We start from the raw sequence: 20,990 nt of genomic DNA, 5'->3' as shown, positions 1-20,990 counted from the left end.
CTGCCCTTCCCCCCATGCACTGTCTCTCAAATAATAAATTGATAAATCTTTATATGCATTGTCTTATTTAGTCCTGTGAGTGGGGGCTTTTATTGTCTTCCCGTTAGAGCTGAGGAAGCAAGGCATGGAGAGCTTCAGTGACATGCCCTGGGAACCAGCTAGCAAGAGGCAGTGCTGAGATGTAGTCTCTGCCAGTCTTCTCCTGTGCTCTTAGCCTCATCTCTGCTGCCCCTGTCCTTGTTTCCCCCTCCCACCTTTGTGGTGTCTCCTGGGGTGGGGGCTGGGAAGAGAGAAGAAACAGCCCCTACCCTTGGGATCTCACACCCCAGCCAGTGTCTTAACACAGTGGCTTCCAATCTATTTGACCCTGACCTAGGGAAAGAAATGCATTTATATCGTTGTGTATTATACCCAACTGCCAATATATAAACATTTACGAAATAATATTTACTTTTACTATTTATATGTGTTGATACTTCCTATTCTATTCAATTGCATTTTATTGAATAAATTGGTGGCTGAGATCCTCTACACTGATTTTGGGGACCCACATGTGGGTTGCCTTTCAGTTTGAAAACTGCTGGTCTAATAGGTAGCTTGCAATATTGGCCCTCTTACTAGCTACCAATCCACAAACAGGTATTCACCCAACCTTTCTGGTGCCTCAGTTTCTCCCTTCTGTACAATGGGGTATCTTAGGATGGATCACCCGAGTTCATTTTTGCCGGTTTAGCTCCAGAGGGCTGGTTAAGCTCGAGGCAATTGGGAGTCGGCCAAGCCTGCAGGAAGGAGGAAGAGAGCCACATAGCTTGGACCACAGGGCTTCACGTTGGCCTCCTGTCTTACAGGCCCTGCCTCTGGGCACTCCCCGCTGTAACCTGAAGGAGAATCTGCTGAAAGATAACTGTGCCCAGGAGTCCATCGAGTTCCCCATCAGTGAGGTCCACATCCTGGAGGCCAGGCCGCTCAGTGACAAGGGCTCTGGAGACAGCTCCCAGATTACTCAAGTCAGCCCTCAGAGGATTGCTGTCCGGCTACGGCCAGGTAGGGAAGGGGCTCTTCTCAGGGAGAGATCTTCAGCAGATGGGCACAGGGCACAAGGTGGAGACCTGAACTTTGGGGACGTAGCTTGCAATGGAAATGGTATGGGAAGAGAAGGATGGGTGTTGGGTGTGGTGTGGGCCAGAGAATATAGAAAAATGGAAGGTGTTGGAACCCCAAATCAGAAGATCTGAGTTTGAATTTTAACTATCCCATAGATTAGCCGTTTGACCTTGGTCAAGCTACTTAATCCTTCTAACATAGTAGGAACTCAATAAAATGTTTATTTCTTCTTTCCCCCAATGGCTGTTTTATCTAATTGATAGCTTTGTGTTGAGGATTGAATGAGATAGAAGATGAGAAAGTAATATGACGTTGTAAGCCCACTTTTCCGGGTGGGATTGGGGCAGAGGCACTGGGGTAGAGAATACAGGGACAGGAGACTGTCAGGAGAGGAAGGATTAGGCTATGAAACAAGAATTTTAAAGCATTAATTCAGATTTTTCTGTTGTTTCAAGAATATTTAAGCAAGTCCCTTCTTTCTGCAAGGCCTCTGTTGGGAGCTCTGGGATTCAGAGAAGGCTGGGACAGAGTTCCTGCCTTTTACAGCATCTGAAGTGTAATCACTATGAACCTTGATACCCAGAGGGTTAGACAGATGGGCATTTAGAAAGGAAAGAGAATTGTAGAACAGAAAAATAAAAGAGAGAGAGATTAAAAAAATCATAGGATCAGGCGATTGGAAGAGTAACAGAATTGCAAAGAGAAAGAAGAAGGGCTTTCAAGTTTGATTTGATTGAGAAGCTACTTAATCTCAGCTATGTCCAAACCCACTTATGAAGTCTTAGAGGGAGAAAAAGGAGAAAAACTAACATCCCCTTGGCTTCCAGATGATTCAAAGATTTTCTCCATCCAAGTCCGGCAAGTGGAGGATTACCCTGTGGACATCTACTACTTGATGGATCTGTCTTTCTCCATGATGGACGATCTGTCAAGCATCCAGAACCTAGGCACCAAGCTGGCCTCCCAGATGCACAAGCTCACCAGTAACTTGCGGATTGGCTTCGGGGCTTTCGTGGACAAGCCTGTGTCACCATACATGTTCATCTCTCCACCAGAGGCCCTCAAAAACCCCTGCTATGAGTAAGTTCCTCCTGTAGAAGCTGGGCCAGCATCCCTCCCCTTTGTCCCAGGCTGGTCCAAGTCCTGCTTCCTGTTTCGAGCTCTAGGATCACTTTGTTGCTGCCGTCTGGCCAAATCATATCTCCTTTCTACCTTGGGCTTCCTGTCTGGCAAGTGAGCTGGCCTGTGGGTCTGGAGTGCTATGTCAGTAGAATCCAAGACTGTTTGGAATGTTAGAAACTACCAAAACCTCTGTGACCCTTGGCACCCCCAGGATTAGGCAGATGGGCATTTAGAAAGGGTGGAGAATTTCCAGAAAGAGAACTAGTCACCTTCTTGTCTTGGTCACAAAGAAGTAGGAGATAAGAGAGAATGGGAGGGAAATGAGATAAAAAGTAGAAATTTATGGAAAAGTAAATAGAGGAATTATGAGTTCAGAAGGATTGAGTCCCTTGTCCTCCTCATCATCAAGAGTGTGAGTCTAACAGAGTTAAAATGTGAGGAATTATGTCCTAGAGGAAAATAAAAAAGAGTAGAAATGTTATTTATTGAACCTTCTAATAGATTCAAAAATTGTTAAGTGTGCCTCTGTTCTCACTTTGGCTTATGAGTGAATGAATGGCTTATTATTTAATTGGTGGGGACTATAAAATCCACAGAGTATAATAACTTAAAATGGTGGCTATTGAGCCTGACAATACACAAATTTACTTTTTAGTTTTCAGAATTATGTGATGTACCCTTTCAACCCATCTGGATTGTAAAGTTTCCCCAGTAAAGCTGTCAGCCATCAGTTACACAAGCCACTGGGCTGGGGACAGAAAGGCTCCCGTCCAGCACAGATCTATCCATTTGTTGATGGTTCATGGACATTAAGTTCTTGATGAACTTACCATTGTGTTAATGTTATTTTAGAGAAGTGTTAAGCCCAACGTGATAGCAATGACTAGAGCCTCACTCTGGTATAAGGGCTTTACATAAATTAGCTCCTTTAAGCCTCACACAGTTCTTAGGACTAATCATGTCATCATTTTTATAGAGAAGCTTGTCTACAGTCCCATGACTGGGAACTGGGACTTGAACCCAGACAGTCTGGTTCCACAACTCACTGTCTTACCTTCTAGGCTAGCTGGAGGGAAAGCCAACGTGATGGCTCAGGTGATAGGAGGGGCTTGGGGTCTGAACTGTCTGGTTAATTGTGGTTGTGTAGGATTAGCCTGGGCAGTGTGCTCGCCGTGTTTGCCTCCCCCTCTGTCCCTCTCACTCCTCACGCCACCTTTTCCGTCAGGATATCTGCTTAAACTATCCTCCTTCCTCCCCAGCATGAAGACCACCTGTTTGCCTATGTTTGGCTACAAACATGTGTTGACGCTAACTGACCAGGTGACCCGCTTCAATGAGGAGGTGAAGAAGCAGAATGTGTCGCGGAACCGAGATGCCCCAGAGGGTGGCTTTGATGCCATCATGCAGGCTACAGTCTGTGACGTGAGTTTGGAGGGCACAGAGCACCTGGTGTGGTTGGCACAGATTAAAATGGGGGAAGGAAGTGGTTCAACTGTGGGGACATGGATGTGAAAGAAGAAGAACCACGCCGAGTTTTGTACAGCATGAGCAAGAAGTTTCTCCTGATAGGCACCCTTTGTTTGTATCAACCCCCAGCCAGAGCTGACATGTTTTTGAACCTCAGTGATGCCGGATGTTTTCTGGGGAGAGCATCATCCTGCCTTCTCTAGGAGTGTATCAGAGTCGAGGCTGGGTGGACTTAACCTAAGCAATGTGGGCAGATGTTCAATGGGAGTTCGTTAGCCCCGCCCAGCTCTGCCGGTGCAGGTGGGTTTCTAGACAGGCCATGTGATTATCGTTGGAAAAGTTATATTTGGAGTTGAAGTAGGCATCTTTCAGCTGCTTGAACTAATCAGCTGAGACTCCTTTCCTAAGAGAACAGAAACCCTTGAACTGGAAAAGCCCCAGCTTGTGTTCCAGGGGGCTGGGACTGAAGCCCTTCTTCAAGATGACTTACTCAGCCCTTCAGGAGTGGAAGTCTTTGGGTCTTTGCCGTCTACCAATGACATGGCTAAAGTTGCTTTCTCTCTTTTGCTTTTTTTTTTTTTTTTTTAACAGGAGAAGATTGGCTGGAGGACTGATGCATCCCACTTGCTGGTGTTTACCACTGATGCCAAGACCCATATAGCGCTGGATGGAAGGCTGGCAGGCATTGTCCAGCCCAATGATGGGCAGTGTCACATTGGCAGTGACAACCACTACTCTGCCTCCACTACCATGGTGAGATTCTTGGTACCACCTGTGGTCCCAATTCACTGTGGTCAGGGCTGCCCTAACCCAGGCAGAGCCTTTGTGTGACTATGAAAATGGCAGCCCTTCCCCGGGGCAGGGCGTGGGCCTTGTTTCGGGCTTTCCTTCCACTGCCTCTCATAGCAACTGGACATCCTCATCCAGGGGACAGATGGCACAGCCATTGTAAGTGGTCCTGGCTGGGGTCACTGCTGCCACCACCTCCACTGCCTCCAGCACCACCAACAGCATTATGGCATCCAGAATGGACCCAAAGGCAGGCCTTCCTATCTTCTGTGTACAGATCATCCTTTTCTTGAAATACTATGCTCACTTGTGGTTGTTGGAAGAAGACTGAGGAAAAAGAGACACAGATCATCAAAAGAATGGAGATCTATTCCCGTGGGGAAAGGTTGAAGGGGTCCGAGTCACTTAGCTTGAAAACAAAGAAGTTAAGCTGATACCTGAGAAGGGTTCTGAAAGGTTATTTTCTATGACCTTAGAGGGTCAAATAAGAGGAAGGGAGTTTAATTGCTGTAAGCCATCAAGAAATGTAAGACCTTCAGAGTACTGATACCCTGGATATTTGGGGGTAGGTGTGAACTCTTCATCTCTTAAAGACAATACAGCAGCTCCTTGTCTAGGTGGCTTAATGGTACACCTGTGTAAAGGGAGGAGTCTGAGCTGGATGATCCTGCAAGGCCTAGGGATCCCAGGGACTTGTTCATGATTCACCAGCATCCATTATGAATTGAGTTCCTCGGTGTCAGCCATGTCCAAGTCGGGCACTGCCAGGCATTGGATGAGTCAGTAGTAATCATTGACACCTACTCTAGGCAAGGCAGCTTCCCAGGGGCTGAAGGAGATAAAGGAACAATGGAAGGTCCCCCCCTTTTTGGTTTAGTTGAGGAGATGTGCTACCAAGAATGCAAGACACGTGATTAGTGCTAAAGGGACAGCACAATCTATAAGGGCTTTAGAGATCCAGAGGAGGAACGCTCAACGTGAACTGGGATGGCCAAGGAAGGCCTCCCAGAGAAGGTGGAACCTGAGCTGGTTCCTAAGGAAGGAGAAGGATTACCAAAAAGAAGACCACTCCATGGGGGACAAAGAGTGGGCTGACTCAGTGCTAAGTACAAGAGGGAGAGACGTGAATGCTGATCGGCAAGGAAGGCTGAGACTACCAGGAGGAAGCACACGCCAGGCAGAGGCATTTGTCAGTGGCTACAGAACGAGGAAACTTCACAATGAAGCCTGACACATGTGGGATAGGGATCGAGGGGCAGGAAGATTCCGAGTTCCGCTTTGCTGCTCCCTCCTTACTTCCTGCCCCTCACCCACCCCTCTCCTCTGATCCCCAGCATCACCCTGAGATGCCACGCTTTGGATCTTGGCTTTGTTTTGTAGTTGTATGTACCTGTCGTCCGCACCAGACCAGGAGCTCCCTGGCGGCAGAGACTATAATATATCTGTCATTCAATAAATGTTTGTTAAATGAGTTGATGGAAAACAGAATGAGGCCTGACAGTACCTGGCTCATGGAAGCTGCTTCTTGGTGTGAACGCACTGAAGTCTAGCGGCAAGAAAGAGATGCTTGGTTTTTTTTTTTTTTTTTTTTAATATTTTATTTATTTATTTGACAGAGAGAGATCACAGTAGACAGAGGCAGGCAGAGAGAAAGAGAGAGGGAAGCAGGCTCCCCGCTGAGCAGAGAGCCCGATGCGGGACTCGATCCCAGGACCCTGGGATCATGACCTGAGCCGAAGGCAGAGGCTTAACCCACTGAGCCACCCAGGCGCCCCGAGATGCTTGGTTTTGACACCACCAGCCTCTGCCTCTTCATCTGTTCCTGGAGTTCATGGCTGGGTTTGTGTTGCTCCTTGCTCCCTTGGCTCACACTGATCGTGGTGTGGAAACGTGTAAGCACCACCACTGTGTGGGCCACGGCCCAAATCAGCCGAGGTCTAAGGTGTAGGATCCAGGGATGTATGTGAGTAGAGGTGAATTCTTAACCGACCTCCATGTCCTCCCTTCTTACAGGATTATCCCTCTCTGGGGCTGATGACTGAGAAGCTATCCCAGAAAAACATCAATTTGATCTTTGCAGTAACTGCAAATGTAGTCAATCTCTACCAGGTGACTATGCCCCCCAGGGCTGCCCAGAGTGTGGCTTGTGATTATGGGTAGAACTGTCTTGGGGACCCAGTGTGCCCTACCATGGGCCCTTGTCCCCAGCCTGGAAAAACCCTCCTCCAGCCTATTCCCAGGAGCTAGTCATTCCTTCTTATTGTTTCTCTCCCCCAACTTTGAACCTAGCAGAACGGGTGTGCTGGTGTTTGCAGAACCAGAGGGGAGTCATTTGGTTGGGGGTGAGGGGTATGAGAAGTTCCTTGTTTTTATTTTTTTATTTGTTAAAAATATCTAATTTAATTAATTAATTTATTTTTATTTTAAAAATTTTATTTATTTTATTTTATTCAGGGCTGAAAAACTGCTAGATTTATTACTGGCAGTAACAAGTAAAATACCCCTTTGTTCCCTCAATCTTCATTTCAAGACCCTCAGTCTGATTTGGGGAGGCCTTTGGAAACCACCAGGGAAACTACCCTCCTCTTCATTCAGTCAGCCTTGCACATCCTTTGTCTTCCTAGAACTACAGCGAGCTCATCCCAGGGACCACAGTGGGGATTCTGTCTGCCAACTCCAGCAATGTCCTTCAGCTCATTGTTGATGCGTATGGCGTAAGTGTCTTGAGCTGGGAATAGGCCTGCTAGGAATCCACCTCGCTTGGCATGACCCAGGAGGGTTCAGATTTGGGAGTCCTGGATGCTAGCCCACCATGCAGCCTTCCTGGACTTCCTCTTATTTTTCTTTTCTTTTTTTTTTTTAAAGATTTTATTTATTTATTTGACAGAGAGAGAGAGAGATCACAAGTAGGCAGAGAGGCAGGCAGAGAGAGGAAGGGAAGCAGGCTCCCTGCTGAGCAGAGAGCCCCACACGGGGCTCGATCCCAGAACCCTGGGATCATGACCTGAGCCAAAGGCAGAGGCTTTAACCCACTGAGCCACCCAGGCGCCCCCATTCCTCTTATTTTTCTAGAGGCTCGCGGATGGCCAGCCCTGGGAGGAATGTGGCCTTCTGAGAGAGAAATGGCTCTGAAAGAAATGCCAAGGAGTGTTAGGGGCGACGGGTGAAGAGCTTAGAGGAGGTGGAAGGGAAGAAGAGGGCGGGGTGGGTGGTGAGGTAGGAGCAGAGTCCTGAAATCGGAGGAAGGACAGGGTGAGGGACAGGGCTCCAGCAGCAAGGAGGAGAGGAAGCTGAGCCCTGGGGAAGGTGAGGTTGGTTAAAAATTTGGTAAAAATGGCCACTCTCCAAGGGGACCAGTACTGGCACTCTCTTTTAGCACATCCTTGAGGCTTGCAGGAGGGTGGAACTGATTTAGATTTTACCGAGAGTCACCTAGGCACTAGTGCAGAGAGAGAGAGGGAGAGAGAGAGAGAGAAGCAGGTCTTGGGCAGGAAATGTAGTAAGAAACACACTCCTAGGGGTGCTCTCCTCTGGCAGCTTCTAGGCGGGCCTCAGCATCTGGTACTGCCAGGGTGAATCCCGGGGTCCCCAATAGAATTTGTTTGGGATGGAATTAGTTCCTCTCAGCTCATCTCCTTACCTTCTTTTGCTTCTTCCTGCTTAGAAAATCCGCTCTAAAGTAGAGTTGGAGGTGCGTGACCTCCCTGAGGAGTTGTCTCTGTCCTTCAATGCCACCTGTCTCAACAACGAGGTCATCCCAGGTCTCAAGTCTTGTGTCGGACTCAAGATTGGAGACACGGTGAGGTGGGCTGAGCTGGGCAAGGCCTGTACCCCCTGAGCGTCTGTGGGCACCCCTCCCCTTCCTTCCCGGCACCTTCTTCCTGAAGGTCGTGAGAGGTTAGATATCGTGGAGCTGCCAGCCTTTTCCTCTGAGGCTCCTGTTGTCTAAATGTCTCTGTTAGGTAACCTTCACCATCAGGATTTTTAAAAAATGTGCATTTACATTACCTCTGTTTGCATATGCATAGTTGTTTGCAAATGAAAATATTTCTTGCATTCAGCTCTAACCAGTCTCCAACCTCCCCGAAGGTAATGTCTTTCTTCCCTCTACAATGTGAGATGGCAGTGTCATGTGTAAGTATTTACTGTGCACTGACTTCGTGCCAGGCATTGTTCTAGCTGCTGGAGATTCAACAGCAAACGGAACCGGCAAAAGAGACCAAACACCCGCTCTCATAGGCTTTCAGAATGCACATGTTCATTCTGCTCCTCCAGTCCCTCTGTGGCCTCTAGGGCTTTCTTTCCTAAGTGGTTGGTTCTCTTCTGCTTCTGCCTAAAGGGGAGGGGCTGGTGAAGAGGGAGGGAAGCGGAAAAGGTGGGGGTAGCTATTATACCTAGACCATCTGTATCTACAGCATGTATATACCAATCTCTATCCACCTGTCCATATGTCTGTCTATCTATATTCTAGAACAGGTGCACTTACCCTATCCAAGAAATATTGGCCAGAAAGGTATATGATGGAACAAGTGATGAAATGTTCTATGGAAATTAAACCTGTGGTTGGTCACTGTGTGGTGTTGTGTGATGCAAAATATGCTTTGTGTGTTTTGCTACAAAGACATATGACATTGTGTACTCAGTTCAGCTGGCTTAGTTGGCCAGAGCAGAAGGTTTATAAGATCACAGGTTCTGTTCTGCACGAGCTGGCTTATTTCCTATGTGGAATTAAAAAACCCCAGCATAGCCCATGCCTATAAATTATGTCTGTGCACCCAGCCAGATATAACCGGACCGCTGTCCCCAGGCTCTCCTTTTTGCTTTGCAGACCTGGGTCGTGGGGAGGCTGAAGAACTCCAAGTTGCTGGGGGCTAGGCCCCCCCCCCCCCCCAGTTTGGTATTCCCTGGGTAGGGCAGGATAGCACAGGGCCCAGCTTCTTTCCCTCTGGGACTGGAATGTTAACAGGGTCCACCCGAGTCTGAATGCGATCCTACTCTCCTCCCAGGTGAGCTTCAGCATTGAGGCCAAGGTGCGCGGCTGCCCCCAGGAGAAGGAGAAGTCCTTCACCATCAAGCCTGTGGGCTTCAAAGACAGCCTTACGGTCCAGGTCACCTTCGACTGTGACTGTGCATGCCAGGCCCATGCTGAGCCTTCCAGCCCCCGCTGCAACAATGGCAACGGGACCTTTGAGTGCGGGGTGTGCCTCTGCGGGCCCGGCTGGCTGGGGTCCCAGTGCGAGTGCTCAGAAGAGGACTACCGGCCCTCCCAGCAGGACGAGTGCAGCCCCCAGGAGGGCCAGCCTGCCTGCAGCCAGCGCGGCGAATGCCTGTGTGGCCAGTGCGTCTGCCACAGCAGTGACTTCGGCAAGATCACGGGCAAGTACTGCGAGTGTGATGACTTCTCCTGCGTCCGCTACAAGGGGGAGATGTGCTCAGGTGAGTAGAACCACCCGCATTCCCGTCCCCACGCACAGTCGCTCGTCTGTGGCCTCTGGAGACTTTAGGCCCAAGGCCCGGCAGGCAGAGCCGAATGGATGGTGTGGATGGTGTCCCACTCCCACAGTGGAAAACAGAAAGAGGTTCTCTGTAATCCCTCTCAGCTCCCCAAGTCCTTGCTTCTGGGGTGCACACAGAGGCGGAAGTGAGCTTGGGCTCCGAGGGACTTCCCTCCTAGAATGGCACGGGACAGGGTGGGGAAGCTCGAAGGTGAAGACAGTTTTCTTCTTTTCTTTCATCTGCCCTTCTGCTAATATTTTAAGTCACTGGTTCGTCCTAATCATTTCAAGGTTAGGGACCAACCCCCTTTTTAGGTTAAAAAAAAAAAAAATCACTGACTGATGGTAATTAGATTTTTAGTAGCTACAGGTTTGGAAAATATATATTAGAATATCTAGTAAAGTTAGGAATATTTCTTTTATGTTAATTTGTCTTTTCATTATAAGACTTGGAAAATAGTTTAAAAAAAAAAAAGCAAGGCAATGGAGCCCATTTAAGGAGTCCATACACTTGGAACAGTGGTGGGAAAATTGTAAGCTCTGTTGTTATGTTGGCACTATTTTGTTATCACTCTTGGCACTTTGTCCCAGATCTGCGCTGTCAAATATAGTAGCCACATGTGGCTATTTAAATTTAAATTCACCAAGTGGAATTATAATATAAGCAAAAGTTAAATAAATTTAAATTAAGTGAAAAAATGAAAACGTCAGGTCCTCTTTTGCTCAGGAACCATGTGCAGCACGCTGGTCAGGACATAAATGGGCAAAAGCACCTGCCATTGAGAGGTCCAGCCTGCCGATGCAGAATTATGATGCTGAGTCCTCTTCCCTGAAGGATTTTGAGGTTTTGTCCTTCTCATGACAAAAATTCAGTAAGATCTGGAGCCCCATTGGAAATCTCAAGCTGTTTTTTCCTTGCCCCAAAGACCACTCCGAGGATGCTTTCCCAGCTAGAAGAAATCAAACTAATGTGATTGTCTTTATTTGCAGACATGCTGACTCTTAGCAGCAGACAGGCAGACAGGCAGACAGGCAGCTCTGAGTAGGGATAGATTTTTGCTGGGCTCTGATGGCTGAGGCTTGATCCCTCTTGTGACAGAAAGATGGAAGACATTTGCAAACTGGTTGGGATTGGGTTTTGGATGTATGGTGTGGCCAATCCACAGAGATTGTAATTAGCTTCTATGGTGATCTAAACTATGACTCAGATTGGCTTCCTTTGCATTGGGGCTTAACGAGCTGAGCTCATCCACTCAAATGTTCACTCTAACATCAGTCTTTAAAAAAGTTTGATCAGAAAGGTAAATCTGTGTCATTCTAAAGCATGTCCACATAACAGAAAAATGGCTTATTTTTTTTATCTGCAACATAGTTTCCTTTGCTCACGCCAACAAAATCTGAGAGGGAGAGAGATTGGAGAAATGAATCAAGGAGATTAGGGGAGAGAGAGAGAGATCAGGTATACACAGACACACACACACCAATAGCAGTTTGAATTAGGGGGTGAGGCAGGAATTTCGGCTCATTTTAATGTTTAATAGTACTTCCATCGTATTCAGAGTGCCAACGGGAATGGGCAAGTTTGATGTGGGAGACTAAAGACCGCCCCTCGGGGGGCACCAGGGACAGAAGGAGGTCTACGCCTCCTCTGTGCCACCTCCTCATGGATCCTGGTCTGTTGTGACACCACGTGGGAGGGATCCCGTCCAGAGTGCATTTCCTTCGGCTGCTGGCCACCCTGAAGCCAGAAAACAAAGCTGCCCGGGTCAGCAGCCTGCTTCCTGCCTCCTACCAGTGCAAGAGCAACTTGTCCCCGGTGTGCTGCAGCCTAATTCCTGGGGAAACCCTAGGCAGCTACTGTAGTCTCCGAAATGGCTCCCTCCCCCGCTTCCAGCCAGAGTGTTGTGTGCCCACTGGTTTGGGGTCTAGACCCCGTGGTGCCACTGTTACACTCTCCAGTGATAGATACTCAGGGACACACACTTATTGAACACCTGTTCTGTGCCAGGCACCGAGTCCAAATGGGTGAACAGGGGTCGTGCATGATTCCTGACCTCTCAGCTTGCACACTGGTTCATCATTGTCTCTCCCCAGAGCTGCTGGCCTGTGGTCTGTTCTTTGCTGTGGGGATGGCGTGCCGCGACTTGGCATTTTCCCCGGCCTCTGACCTCCCCCTCCCCACCGGACTATGACCTTTATAGTTACATGTTATCAACACCCTGCCTCAGACAATAGGGAAGTGCATCCTTGTCCTCAAGGGACCCTCCACCTGCCACATCCATGAGCATAGATTGATGGGGCGACCCCGAGCCAGGCTCTGTGCTGTGGTGTTGTGGGATCGAGAGGCATGGATAAGACAGTTTTGCCCTGAATTAACTTACCTACGGACAACCCACAGCATGAGGCAGAACCTGCCAGAAGTGAGGGGTCCTGGGGGAATAGTTAGTTATAGGAGTCCATTGCAGAGAAACTCACTGTAGGCAGTGGAAGCCTGGGTGGCTTCATGGAGGAAGTAGAATGTCAAACAAAGTGCTGGCTCATAAAACCGGGGAGTGGAGCTAGGCATCCGCCCCGAAGGTCCAGCTGTTTAGGGAAAGTGGGTGTGTTCCCCAGGACCTGAAATGCCTGCGCCTCCCTGTCCCCTTCCCCTCCCTCATCTCCACCCCTCCCCTGCTGCCTTCTTTCCTATTTCCCTCCTCTTTTTTATACTTTTGCTTCACTCCTCACCCCCCCTCCTCTGACTTCTCTGTGAACCCAGGCTCAGCCACCCTTTTGCTGGCGGGGTGCCCGTCCTGTGACATTACCACACTGTGGCTTCCTTCTAAGGGCTGACCCTGCCAGAGCTTGGGAAAGGCCTGCTGGCTCTAGCCTGCCACTTGACGCCCAGCCTCATGCCCCTCTGGCTTGGCAGTCTGTCTTCTCAAAGATCACTTTATTTGGCCGCACAAAGGAAACACTATGGAGTTTCTGAGGCAGCCAAGGCCTCTGAGTGCTGCCAGTCCTCTGTAGTGTCGGCCTTTCCCTGTCCAGGAGCCGTCACTGAAAGCTGGGTGTAGTGGACAGTGTGGGGGCCCCCCGCTTGCCCGGCTGTCACTGGGGGGCAGAAGGCACCAGTGAGCAGGCTGTTTGAGCCTGCCTAGGCACCTCCCTCTCCTCTACCACCTTGGGGCTCTTTAGCTCCTATCAGTGGCATGGTTTTCAGACCAACTGAGGTTACTTCCCCCTTGCTCCCTGCCTTTCCTCTGATTAACAATCAGATTTTTATTATTCATCCCCTTCTTCCTGATTCAGAATCCTTGAGAATGAGTCATCTTTTCTTCCTAGTTTGGGAGCCAAGTTTTCAAGCCTTGTTAAGTGATCAGGGGGGTGTAGCTCTGAGAGGTAACACCTGCATTTAGCCAACCTAACCCCCACCCCACGCCCCTCGCTCCCATTCCCACTCTCCTGCAGTACGGTGAGTGCATCTTTCCCACACTACGATAACACAGCACAAGGCACACACTGGTGAACGTTATGTCTGTTTCCCAGGAATTTAACTGGGACATAAGCTCCAGGGTCATAGGGACCGTGCCTGTCTTGTTCACTGACAAACCTCCAGTGCCCACCCGGAGCTCAGGAAATATTTGTTGAGTAAATAAAACATTAACTGCCTGCCTCCTCTGTTTTAGATGTCATGCTAATCTCTCCTGGTGGACAAATTGATATGTCCTGTCCTATCGTGGAGCTCATAGTCTAGAAAGAAAAACGGATAGGCAAGCAAATGGGCTCATCATAAGGGTTAAAATAAAGGTCCATGTAAGTGCCAGGAGAACACAGGGCAGGCAGTTGATCTGGCCTAGAGCCGATCAAAGGAAAACCTAGAAGGCCCTGAGTCCTCCTTAATACCCATCACGGGCACGTGTGTGATGAGCAGCTAATGGATTACTGAGCACTACGTCAAAAACTAATGATCTGCTCTATGTTGGCTAACTGAACATAAAAATAAAAATAAAAATAAAAATGAAAAAATAAAAAGGAAGGCGGTGAACCATTCAGTGTGGTGCTCACGATCGTGGTAGGAGGAGGGGGGATGGTGGGGATCCTCACCTACTGTTCCCCTGCCCCGCATTGTGTGCTTCCAGGTCACGGCCAGTGCAGCTGTGGGGACTGCCTGTGTGACTCGGACTGGACCGGCTACTACTGCAACTGCACCACGCGCACAGACACCTGCATGTCCAGCAACGGGCTGCTGTGCAGCGGCCGGGGCAAGTGTGAGTGTGGCAGCTGCGTGTGCATCCAGCCCGGCTCCTACGGGGACACCTGTGAGAAGTGCCCCACCTGCCCTGACGCCTGCACCTTTAAGAAGTGAGTGGGTCCAGAAGTGAGTTGGAGAGAGCTGGGGGCTGGAAGGAGCAGGAGGGTCCCCCAGGCTAGAATCCACCCCACCCCCAACTCCAGGGTCTGTCTCTTACTCACCAAAGCTTTAGAAGAGGAGTCTGCTGCTGCTAAGAGGCTTGCTTTCCTCTTTCCACTGGAAAGTTGGGGCAATGTTGGAGGGAGAGCCAACCAGGCAGGGGTCAAAGTAATACCCTTGGGGACTCCAGGTAGAGAAACCTGATCTCTGGGGGTGGCATCCTGAAACCCTGAGTTGGGAGGAAGGCTAAACCGGGGAGTTTCCAGGGAACGTCCCAGCGCTGATGTTCTGATGCTGTGGGAGATGTGGGACTGCAGTTATGAAGGACAGAGATGGGAGAAGGTCACAGGTACGAACATCACTCATCTGGGGGTCAGGGGATGCTCCTGCCATTTCTCTTGCCGCTTTAAGCAGGCCTGGACTCGTGGGTGTGCAACCTATGCATCTGTACCCTGTGCTTAGAAGGGCCCCACACTTGGTTTACTGCTTTGCTGGCCCTGTGTTGTAAGTCTTAGTTATTTTTGAACAAGCGACCTAATATTTTCCTTTGTGCTGGGCTCCCAGATTACATGAGCTATTCTGTCTTTAAGGCTCCCCAAACTGGATAGGCTTCACTTCCTGTCAGATGGGCCATGACAGAGTTTAGTGAGGGTGCTGGGGCCCTCTGCCTGCCACGCCTCCCACCCCAAACTCCAGACTTGACCCTCTGGGCCCCCGGGATTGTAGTACAGGTCTTTGTTTTCTGAGGTGGAGCAGCTTTCTGGTGTATGGAGGTCCGAGTCAGACTGAAACCTTGCAGTTTGTTCCTCCCTTGTCTTAATCTCTGTGTCCTCTCTTTTAGGGAGTGTGTGGAGTGTAAGAAATTTGACCGAGGAGCCCTCCATGAGGACAATACCTGCAGCCAATACTGTCGTGATGAGATCGAGTCTGTGAAGGAGCTTAGTAAGTTCAGCATGTCTCAGAGTTGTGCACACATACACACGCACGCGCGCGTGTACACACACAATCTGTCCAACTCTCATCAGTAACATGGGAGAATAATTCCCACCTCAAAGGCATGTTGTGTGGGTCTGATGCATGCTAGGCACTCCATAAAAACTGTCTTCTCTGAGTTCTCCTCCACTCTACTAGTTGGTTCCACAGTCCCTCCCCGATCTGCTTCCCAGCACCCACAGATTCAGCAAGATCCTACAAGTAACCTTGAAAGTATGCCTGATTTCAGGCAGCCCTAACTTTGCTTTCCATCTCATTTTACAGACGAAGAAACTGAGGCCAGAGTGACAGGCATCATTTTAGGAAGCTTATAAGCATTTATAGAGTTTACTTAACTAAGAGTGTTAAACAGTGCCCAGGCATACCACTTTGCTGTTTTGGAGGGAAACCTTCACCTTTATGGATTTGTAGCTAAACTCACTATGCTAGAGCCCTCCTGGAATAAGGCAGATAAAAAATCCATTGGGGAGCAAAACTTTTGCTTGCAATTATTCTGGTTTTTACTTTACCTTGACTTAAAAGGCGATCATCTTTGCTGCTGTCAGAACGTCTGATATGATTATCTGGGTCAGCTAGGCATTGGCTGGTAGCAGGGAGATGGTAATCTCTCAAGAGATTACCATCTCCCACGAAGGCAGGAAACTTGTTTTTTTTAGTGAGAGCCCCAGTAAGATACAACCAGTCACTCAGCTTCTGGCTGTGGGTGTTATAGAAAAGGGTCAGATCTCTGGACCCTTTGGCTAATATCAGAGGTGGGGCTGGGAGTGAGGGTAGTAATTTGGGGATTGAGTTTGAAGAGATGGCTTTTTCTCTGGAGGAGATTGGGTATATGCTATGATTAACTTGGGAGCGGGGGAGACTGCTGAGAGAGATGTGAGGGCTTTTTATTACCTAGACCAGATGGATATCACAGGGTAGCTGATAAGTATTTCTCTTGCCCCCTCCCTCCATGCCATGATAATCATAACAATGAATGCTTGTTTATGTGGAATTGTATAACTTACAAAAGTTATGAAAGTGTCCTTCCATACCCATCATCTTATTCTTTTCTCTACAACCCAGTAAAGAACAACTGTAGGACTGTTGCTATCCTCATTTGGCAGATGAGGAAATGGAATCTCAGGAAAGTTACATAACCTGCCTGAACAAGTTAAGCTTAGAACTAAATCCGGAAATCCTCACCCTTTCCATTGTACCCTTACACCACTGGTTTTCGGAAGGCTTGTTGAGTTCCAGGCTGTAGGATGTGCTCTGAGACTCAAGTTCTAGTTCTGCTCCATCATACACTTGTGATGCGATCTTGGGACATTTGCTTAACCTCATCACATGTCAGTTTTACCCATCTAGCTTCATCACTGGAGGATATAGTGGAGCTGATGGAGGGATACCTATAGTTTCTCTGTCAGAATAAGAGGGTTCAGAATCAGAAGGGATGAAGCCTACAAAATGTGAGGGGAATCAGAGAAGAGGGGATGGCTCTGGAGAGGAACACTAGATCAGAAGTAGAAATGGAAGAAATATAAGGGCTGAGTCAATTAATTGTTACGAATCATTGGGCAAGCAGAGAAGGGAAAGGGAGGGATGGGAACACCCACTGTGTGTTCGGTACTGTTCACTTTATGCCATTGGGTTCTCTACCAGCCTTGTGAGGTGGGGTATCATTTTCCTTTTACAGATGAAGGAAGAGAGAGACAATGAGTTCAAGTAATTTCCTCAATATTATACAGCTAGCAGGTGGGAGAGCAAGGCTTTGAATCAGACCATGTAATGTGTTATGTCATGTCTCTTCCAGAATAATGAGTAAGAACCTAAAAGGGCTCATGAGGGACAAAATACAGAAGTGAGGAACAAAAATACAGAAGTGAGGAACAAAATATAGAAGTGAGGGTCATCTAGAGATAACTGCCAGCCCATCTCAAATCTAGACATCTTGCCTAATGTAAGGCATAGGGTTTCCTATTGCATACTTTCTCAGAAATCCCATAACTGCAGCTTGGGGATGGCCCCGTCTTCCACAAATTGAGTCGTTTTTCATTCTCCCATCTTTTTCTCTTTCTCAGAGGATACTGGCAAGGATGCAGTGAATTGTACATACAAGAATGAGGATGACTGTGTCGTCAGATTCCAGTACTATGAAGACTCGAGTGGAAAGTCCATTCTCTATGTGGTAGAAGAGCCAGGTGAGTAAACCCTCAGGGCCATGGTAGGCAATAATTTCTACCCATCACTCTTCTTACACAGAACAACCAGGTTAAGACTGACCTTACAAGTGGTAAGTTAGGGCCTGTTGTTGGGATATGAGTGATATTTAAATACATATATTAGTGAGAAAGCAACTTTGCTAATTGAGGAGATAGAAAAGTAAAAATGTGGGTAAGGACAGGAAGAAGGTAGGCGGTGCCTGGGTAGCTCAGTTGGCTAAACATTGGACTTAATTTTGGCTCAGGTCACGATCTCAGGGTCATAGGATTGAGCCTGCACCGGGTTCTGTGCTCAGCGGGGAGTCTGTTTGAGATTCTCTCTCTCCCTCATCCTCTGCCCCTCCACCCACTCATGCTCTCTCTCTTTCTAAAATAAATAAGTAAAACCTTTTGGAAAAAAGAGGTAGATATGGACCCCATGAAGGGACAAAATATATCATGGCAGTTTTTGAGGTGACAATGTTAAGAAGTAAGGAATTTTTTTTTTCTTTATTTACTTGACACAGAGAGAGATCACAAGTAGGCAGAGAGACAGGCAGAGAGAGAGGGAGGGGGAAGCAGGCACCCTGCTGAGCAGAGAGCCTGATGCGGGGCTCCATCCCAGAACCCTGAGATCATGACCTGAGCTGAAGGCAGAGGCTTAACCCACTGAGCCACCCAGCGCCCCAGAAGTATGGAATTTAAAGTCTAGGACTGTTCAGCACCTGCTCTACTAAAAGCTTTGTGGTTGCCCAGGGCAAGCAGCTTGGTGCTTCAAGGGAAGGCCTGATGTTTAAGGTCTTGACCGTGAGACATGGTGCTGTGTTTGAGGCAACGACCCAAGGTGTCCTGAACACTGAAAAGCTAGGGCTTGCTCTCAAGGCCCTCTGGAAGCAGGAGGAACTCATCTGTCATACGCACAGACCAACCACAGGCTTGTCCCCATCCAGTCACAGTAGATTTGTTGCTTCCCCTCACCTCCTCTGTCTCCTTCCTTTCGCTTAACAGACTAAGCTATGAATCATTAGAAAATATTTTCAAGTACTTATTATATATCAGCCAGTGGACTTGGTGCTGGGAATATCACAATAAGCAGATGTGGCACTCACAGGCTGGGGGAGAGGGACACGTAAATCGATAATGCCCCTGTTGAGGGACAAGGGCTATGGTATGGCAGAGGGTAGACAGGAACTTATGGGAGTGAAGGAACAATGTCTGAAGGCAGAGACTAAATCAGTCAGTTGCTTGACATTCTTAACAGCTGGAGCAATTTCTTCAGATCTTCCTTCAGACCAGGGTCCAGCAAACTCTTTCTGCAAAGGGCCAGATGTTAAATATCTCAGGCTTTGCAGACCATGGGGTTTCTGCCATGACTACTCTGCCATTGTAACAGGAAAGCAGCATATATTTAATGCACAAGCCCAAGCATATTTACAAAAACAGATGGCAAGCCACATTTCACTCCCAGACCATAGTTTGCTGGTCCCTGCTTTAGAAAAGTGGGTCTCAAACTTTTGTATGTTCCCCCTTGTTAAAAAACAAAACAGGGCGCCTGGGTGGCTCAGTGGGTTAAGCCTCTGCCTTCGGCTCAGGTCATGATCTCAGGGTCCTGGGATCGAGGCCCGCATCAGGCTCTCTGCTCAGCGGGGAGCCTGCTTTCTCTTCTCTCTCTCTATGCCTGCCTCTCTGCATACTTGTGATCTCTCTCTCTGTTTCAAATAAATAAATAAAATCTTTAAAAAAACAAAACAAAACAAAACAAAACAAAACCCGAGTCCTGAGCCCTATCCTACTTCCCTGAGCCTCTGTGTTCCTGATTAGTGTTCCTGGCAATTGTGATACACCCCAGTATTTGAGTGCCTCTGTCTTGGACATATCACTTCTCCTAATTAGCCTTCTCAGACCTCCTGCAGCATCCGTGTTGCTGCTTCGGTTGGGTGCTTCTATTCCATTCCCAGAGCAACTGTGCTTCCCTTAGAAGGGCCTTCATCACAGCATTAAATTGCTTTCTTTCGTCCCCCATCTCCCTCTGCAGATCACAAGCTACATGAGCACAGGGACTGTCTGTCTCATCTATTGTTATATCCATACTAGGCTCAGTCATCTACAGAAGCTGTAGATGATAGCAAGTATCAAGTATCAAGATGATATCAAGTATAGAGATACTTGATAAATGGTTTTTGAATGAATTCATAGGACTGAATATGCCCAGGAGACAGGCAGGCTTATATGCATCTTGATACTTGCTAGGAGGATTTGGGCTGCTTGGAGAAGGAAGGGGGTGAAAGTGGGAAGAAGCACTGCTACATCTGTATAAGCCAGCGTGTTGCTGGCCCCATGGGTAGAGGAAAACATTGTGCCCCCCACCTGTGATATTGTTCACCAGCCTTTCCCACGGCTCTCACTTTTAGAAGGGAGAAGGAAGGTAAAGAAAGGGTCTAGCCTTCGTTTTGTTTACTAACTTAAGGGAAAGCTGACATGGGAAGGGGAAAGGGAGGAGTGTGGGTATGTATCTGGGGGAGCGGATGTGCGTTATTTGGCCATGGCCCTCCAACACTTTCCCATCCACTTGTGTTAACACATTTCATGGATTTTTCTATACCCACCCTATCTGCACCTTTGTCCTTCCTCATTTCAGAAGGAAGAAATTTTGGGTTTAACATTACTTTCCTACAACAGTCTTTGCTGATGCTTCCGCTATATCACTTACCAAAATCTTTTGGCTTGGTGTTCTTAGACCAGAACCCATTACCTGGAGTTGTGGGGAACAAAGATGATGATAACCTGAGCTGGTACAAATAACCCCTGAGGGGGTGACTTTTCTGATGGAGACCCCTTCAGAAATGGGATCCCAGACCTACATTTCCTATCTTGTTGCCACGGAATTCCAAGTTATGCCTCTCCTCTCACCTCCCACCTCCGATGATTTTCAGGGGCTCTGGCTTCAAGCAGAATGTAGCACTTGAGGTCCTGGAGTATAGAAGGAGATTATTCTCATTCTCTTCCCCAACTCATGCCCTTGGAGATGCTCTCCCTGAAGGGCTGGGCCACTTCAGGGCAGTAGAGAGAGCACTGCCAAAGGGCTTGGCATTGGCTGGGTGGGGTTCAGCCTGCATGGAGTGGGATCCCCTGAGCTGGGTCCTCATCACTCCCAGATAGGGTTGCCTGGCAAATACAGTATATCCCATGCAATATGTAGTACATACTCAGGCTGAAAAGCTATTCATTGTTTATCTGAAATTCACATTTAACTGGACTTCCTATACTTCTGTGAAATCTGCTAGTCCTGCCCAGTCTTTCTTGGTTCCTCATCACTGTGGCTAGGGGAGCTGTCTAGAGATCATTTGATCTTGGCTTCTGTGACCAGGAAACTTGCCATCCACCCCTTTCAGGATAAATGCTTAACAGATGTTTTCCCCCGAAGATCTCTCTCTTTCTCTCTCTCTC

The 20,990-nt window shown here is 48.2% G+C and overlaps 1 protein-coding gene across 1 annotated transcript in view; it reads left to right on the top strand.

Moving 5' to 3' along the window:
* Positions 1-20,990, top strand: part of ITGB3 (integrin subunit beta 3) — a 48,858-nt gene that overhangs the window by 22,936 nt on the left and 4,932 nt on the right. Inside the window, exons 3-13 of the mRNA XM_047707366.1 lie at positions 849-1,044; positions 1,932-2,184; positions 3,486-3,648; positions 4,285-4,446; positions 6,496-6,591; positions 7,107-7,196; positions 8,147-8,281; positions 9,489-9,918; positions 14,099-14,321; positions 15,212-15,312; positions 17,424-17,543. Of these exons, the coding sequence (XP_047563322.1) occupies positions 849-1,044; positions 1,932-2,184; positions 3,486-3,648; positions 4,285-4,446; positions 6,496-6,591; positions 7,107-7,196; positions 8,147-8,281; positions 9,489-9,918; positions 14,099-14,321; positions 15,212-15,312; positions 17,424-17,543 (1,969 nt within the window). The remainder of the gene's footprint in view (positions 1-848; positions 1,045-1,931; positions 2,185-3,485; positions 3,649-4,284; positions 4,447-6,495; positions 6,592-7,106; positions 7,197-8,146; positions 8,282-9,488; positions 9,919-14,098; positions 14,322-15,211; positions 15,313-17,423; positions 17,544-20,990) is intronic.

The sequence above is a fragment of the Lutra lutra genome, chromosome 16 (genome assembly GCF_902655055.1).
Source record: "Lutra lutra chromosome 16, mLutLut1.2, whole genome shotgun sequence".
NCBI lineage: Eukaryota > Metazoa > Chordata > Mammalia > Carnivora > Mustelidae > Lutra > Lutra lutra.
Note: the sequence above shows the minus strand (reverse complement) of the source record. Positions and strands in the feature narration are given on the sequence as shown.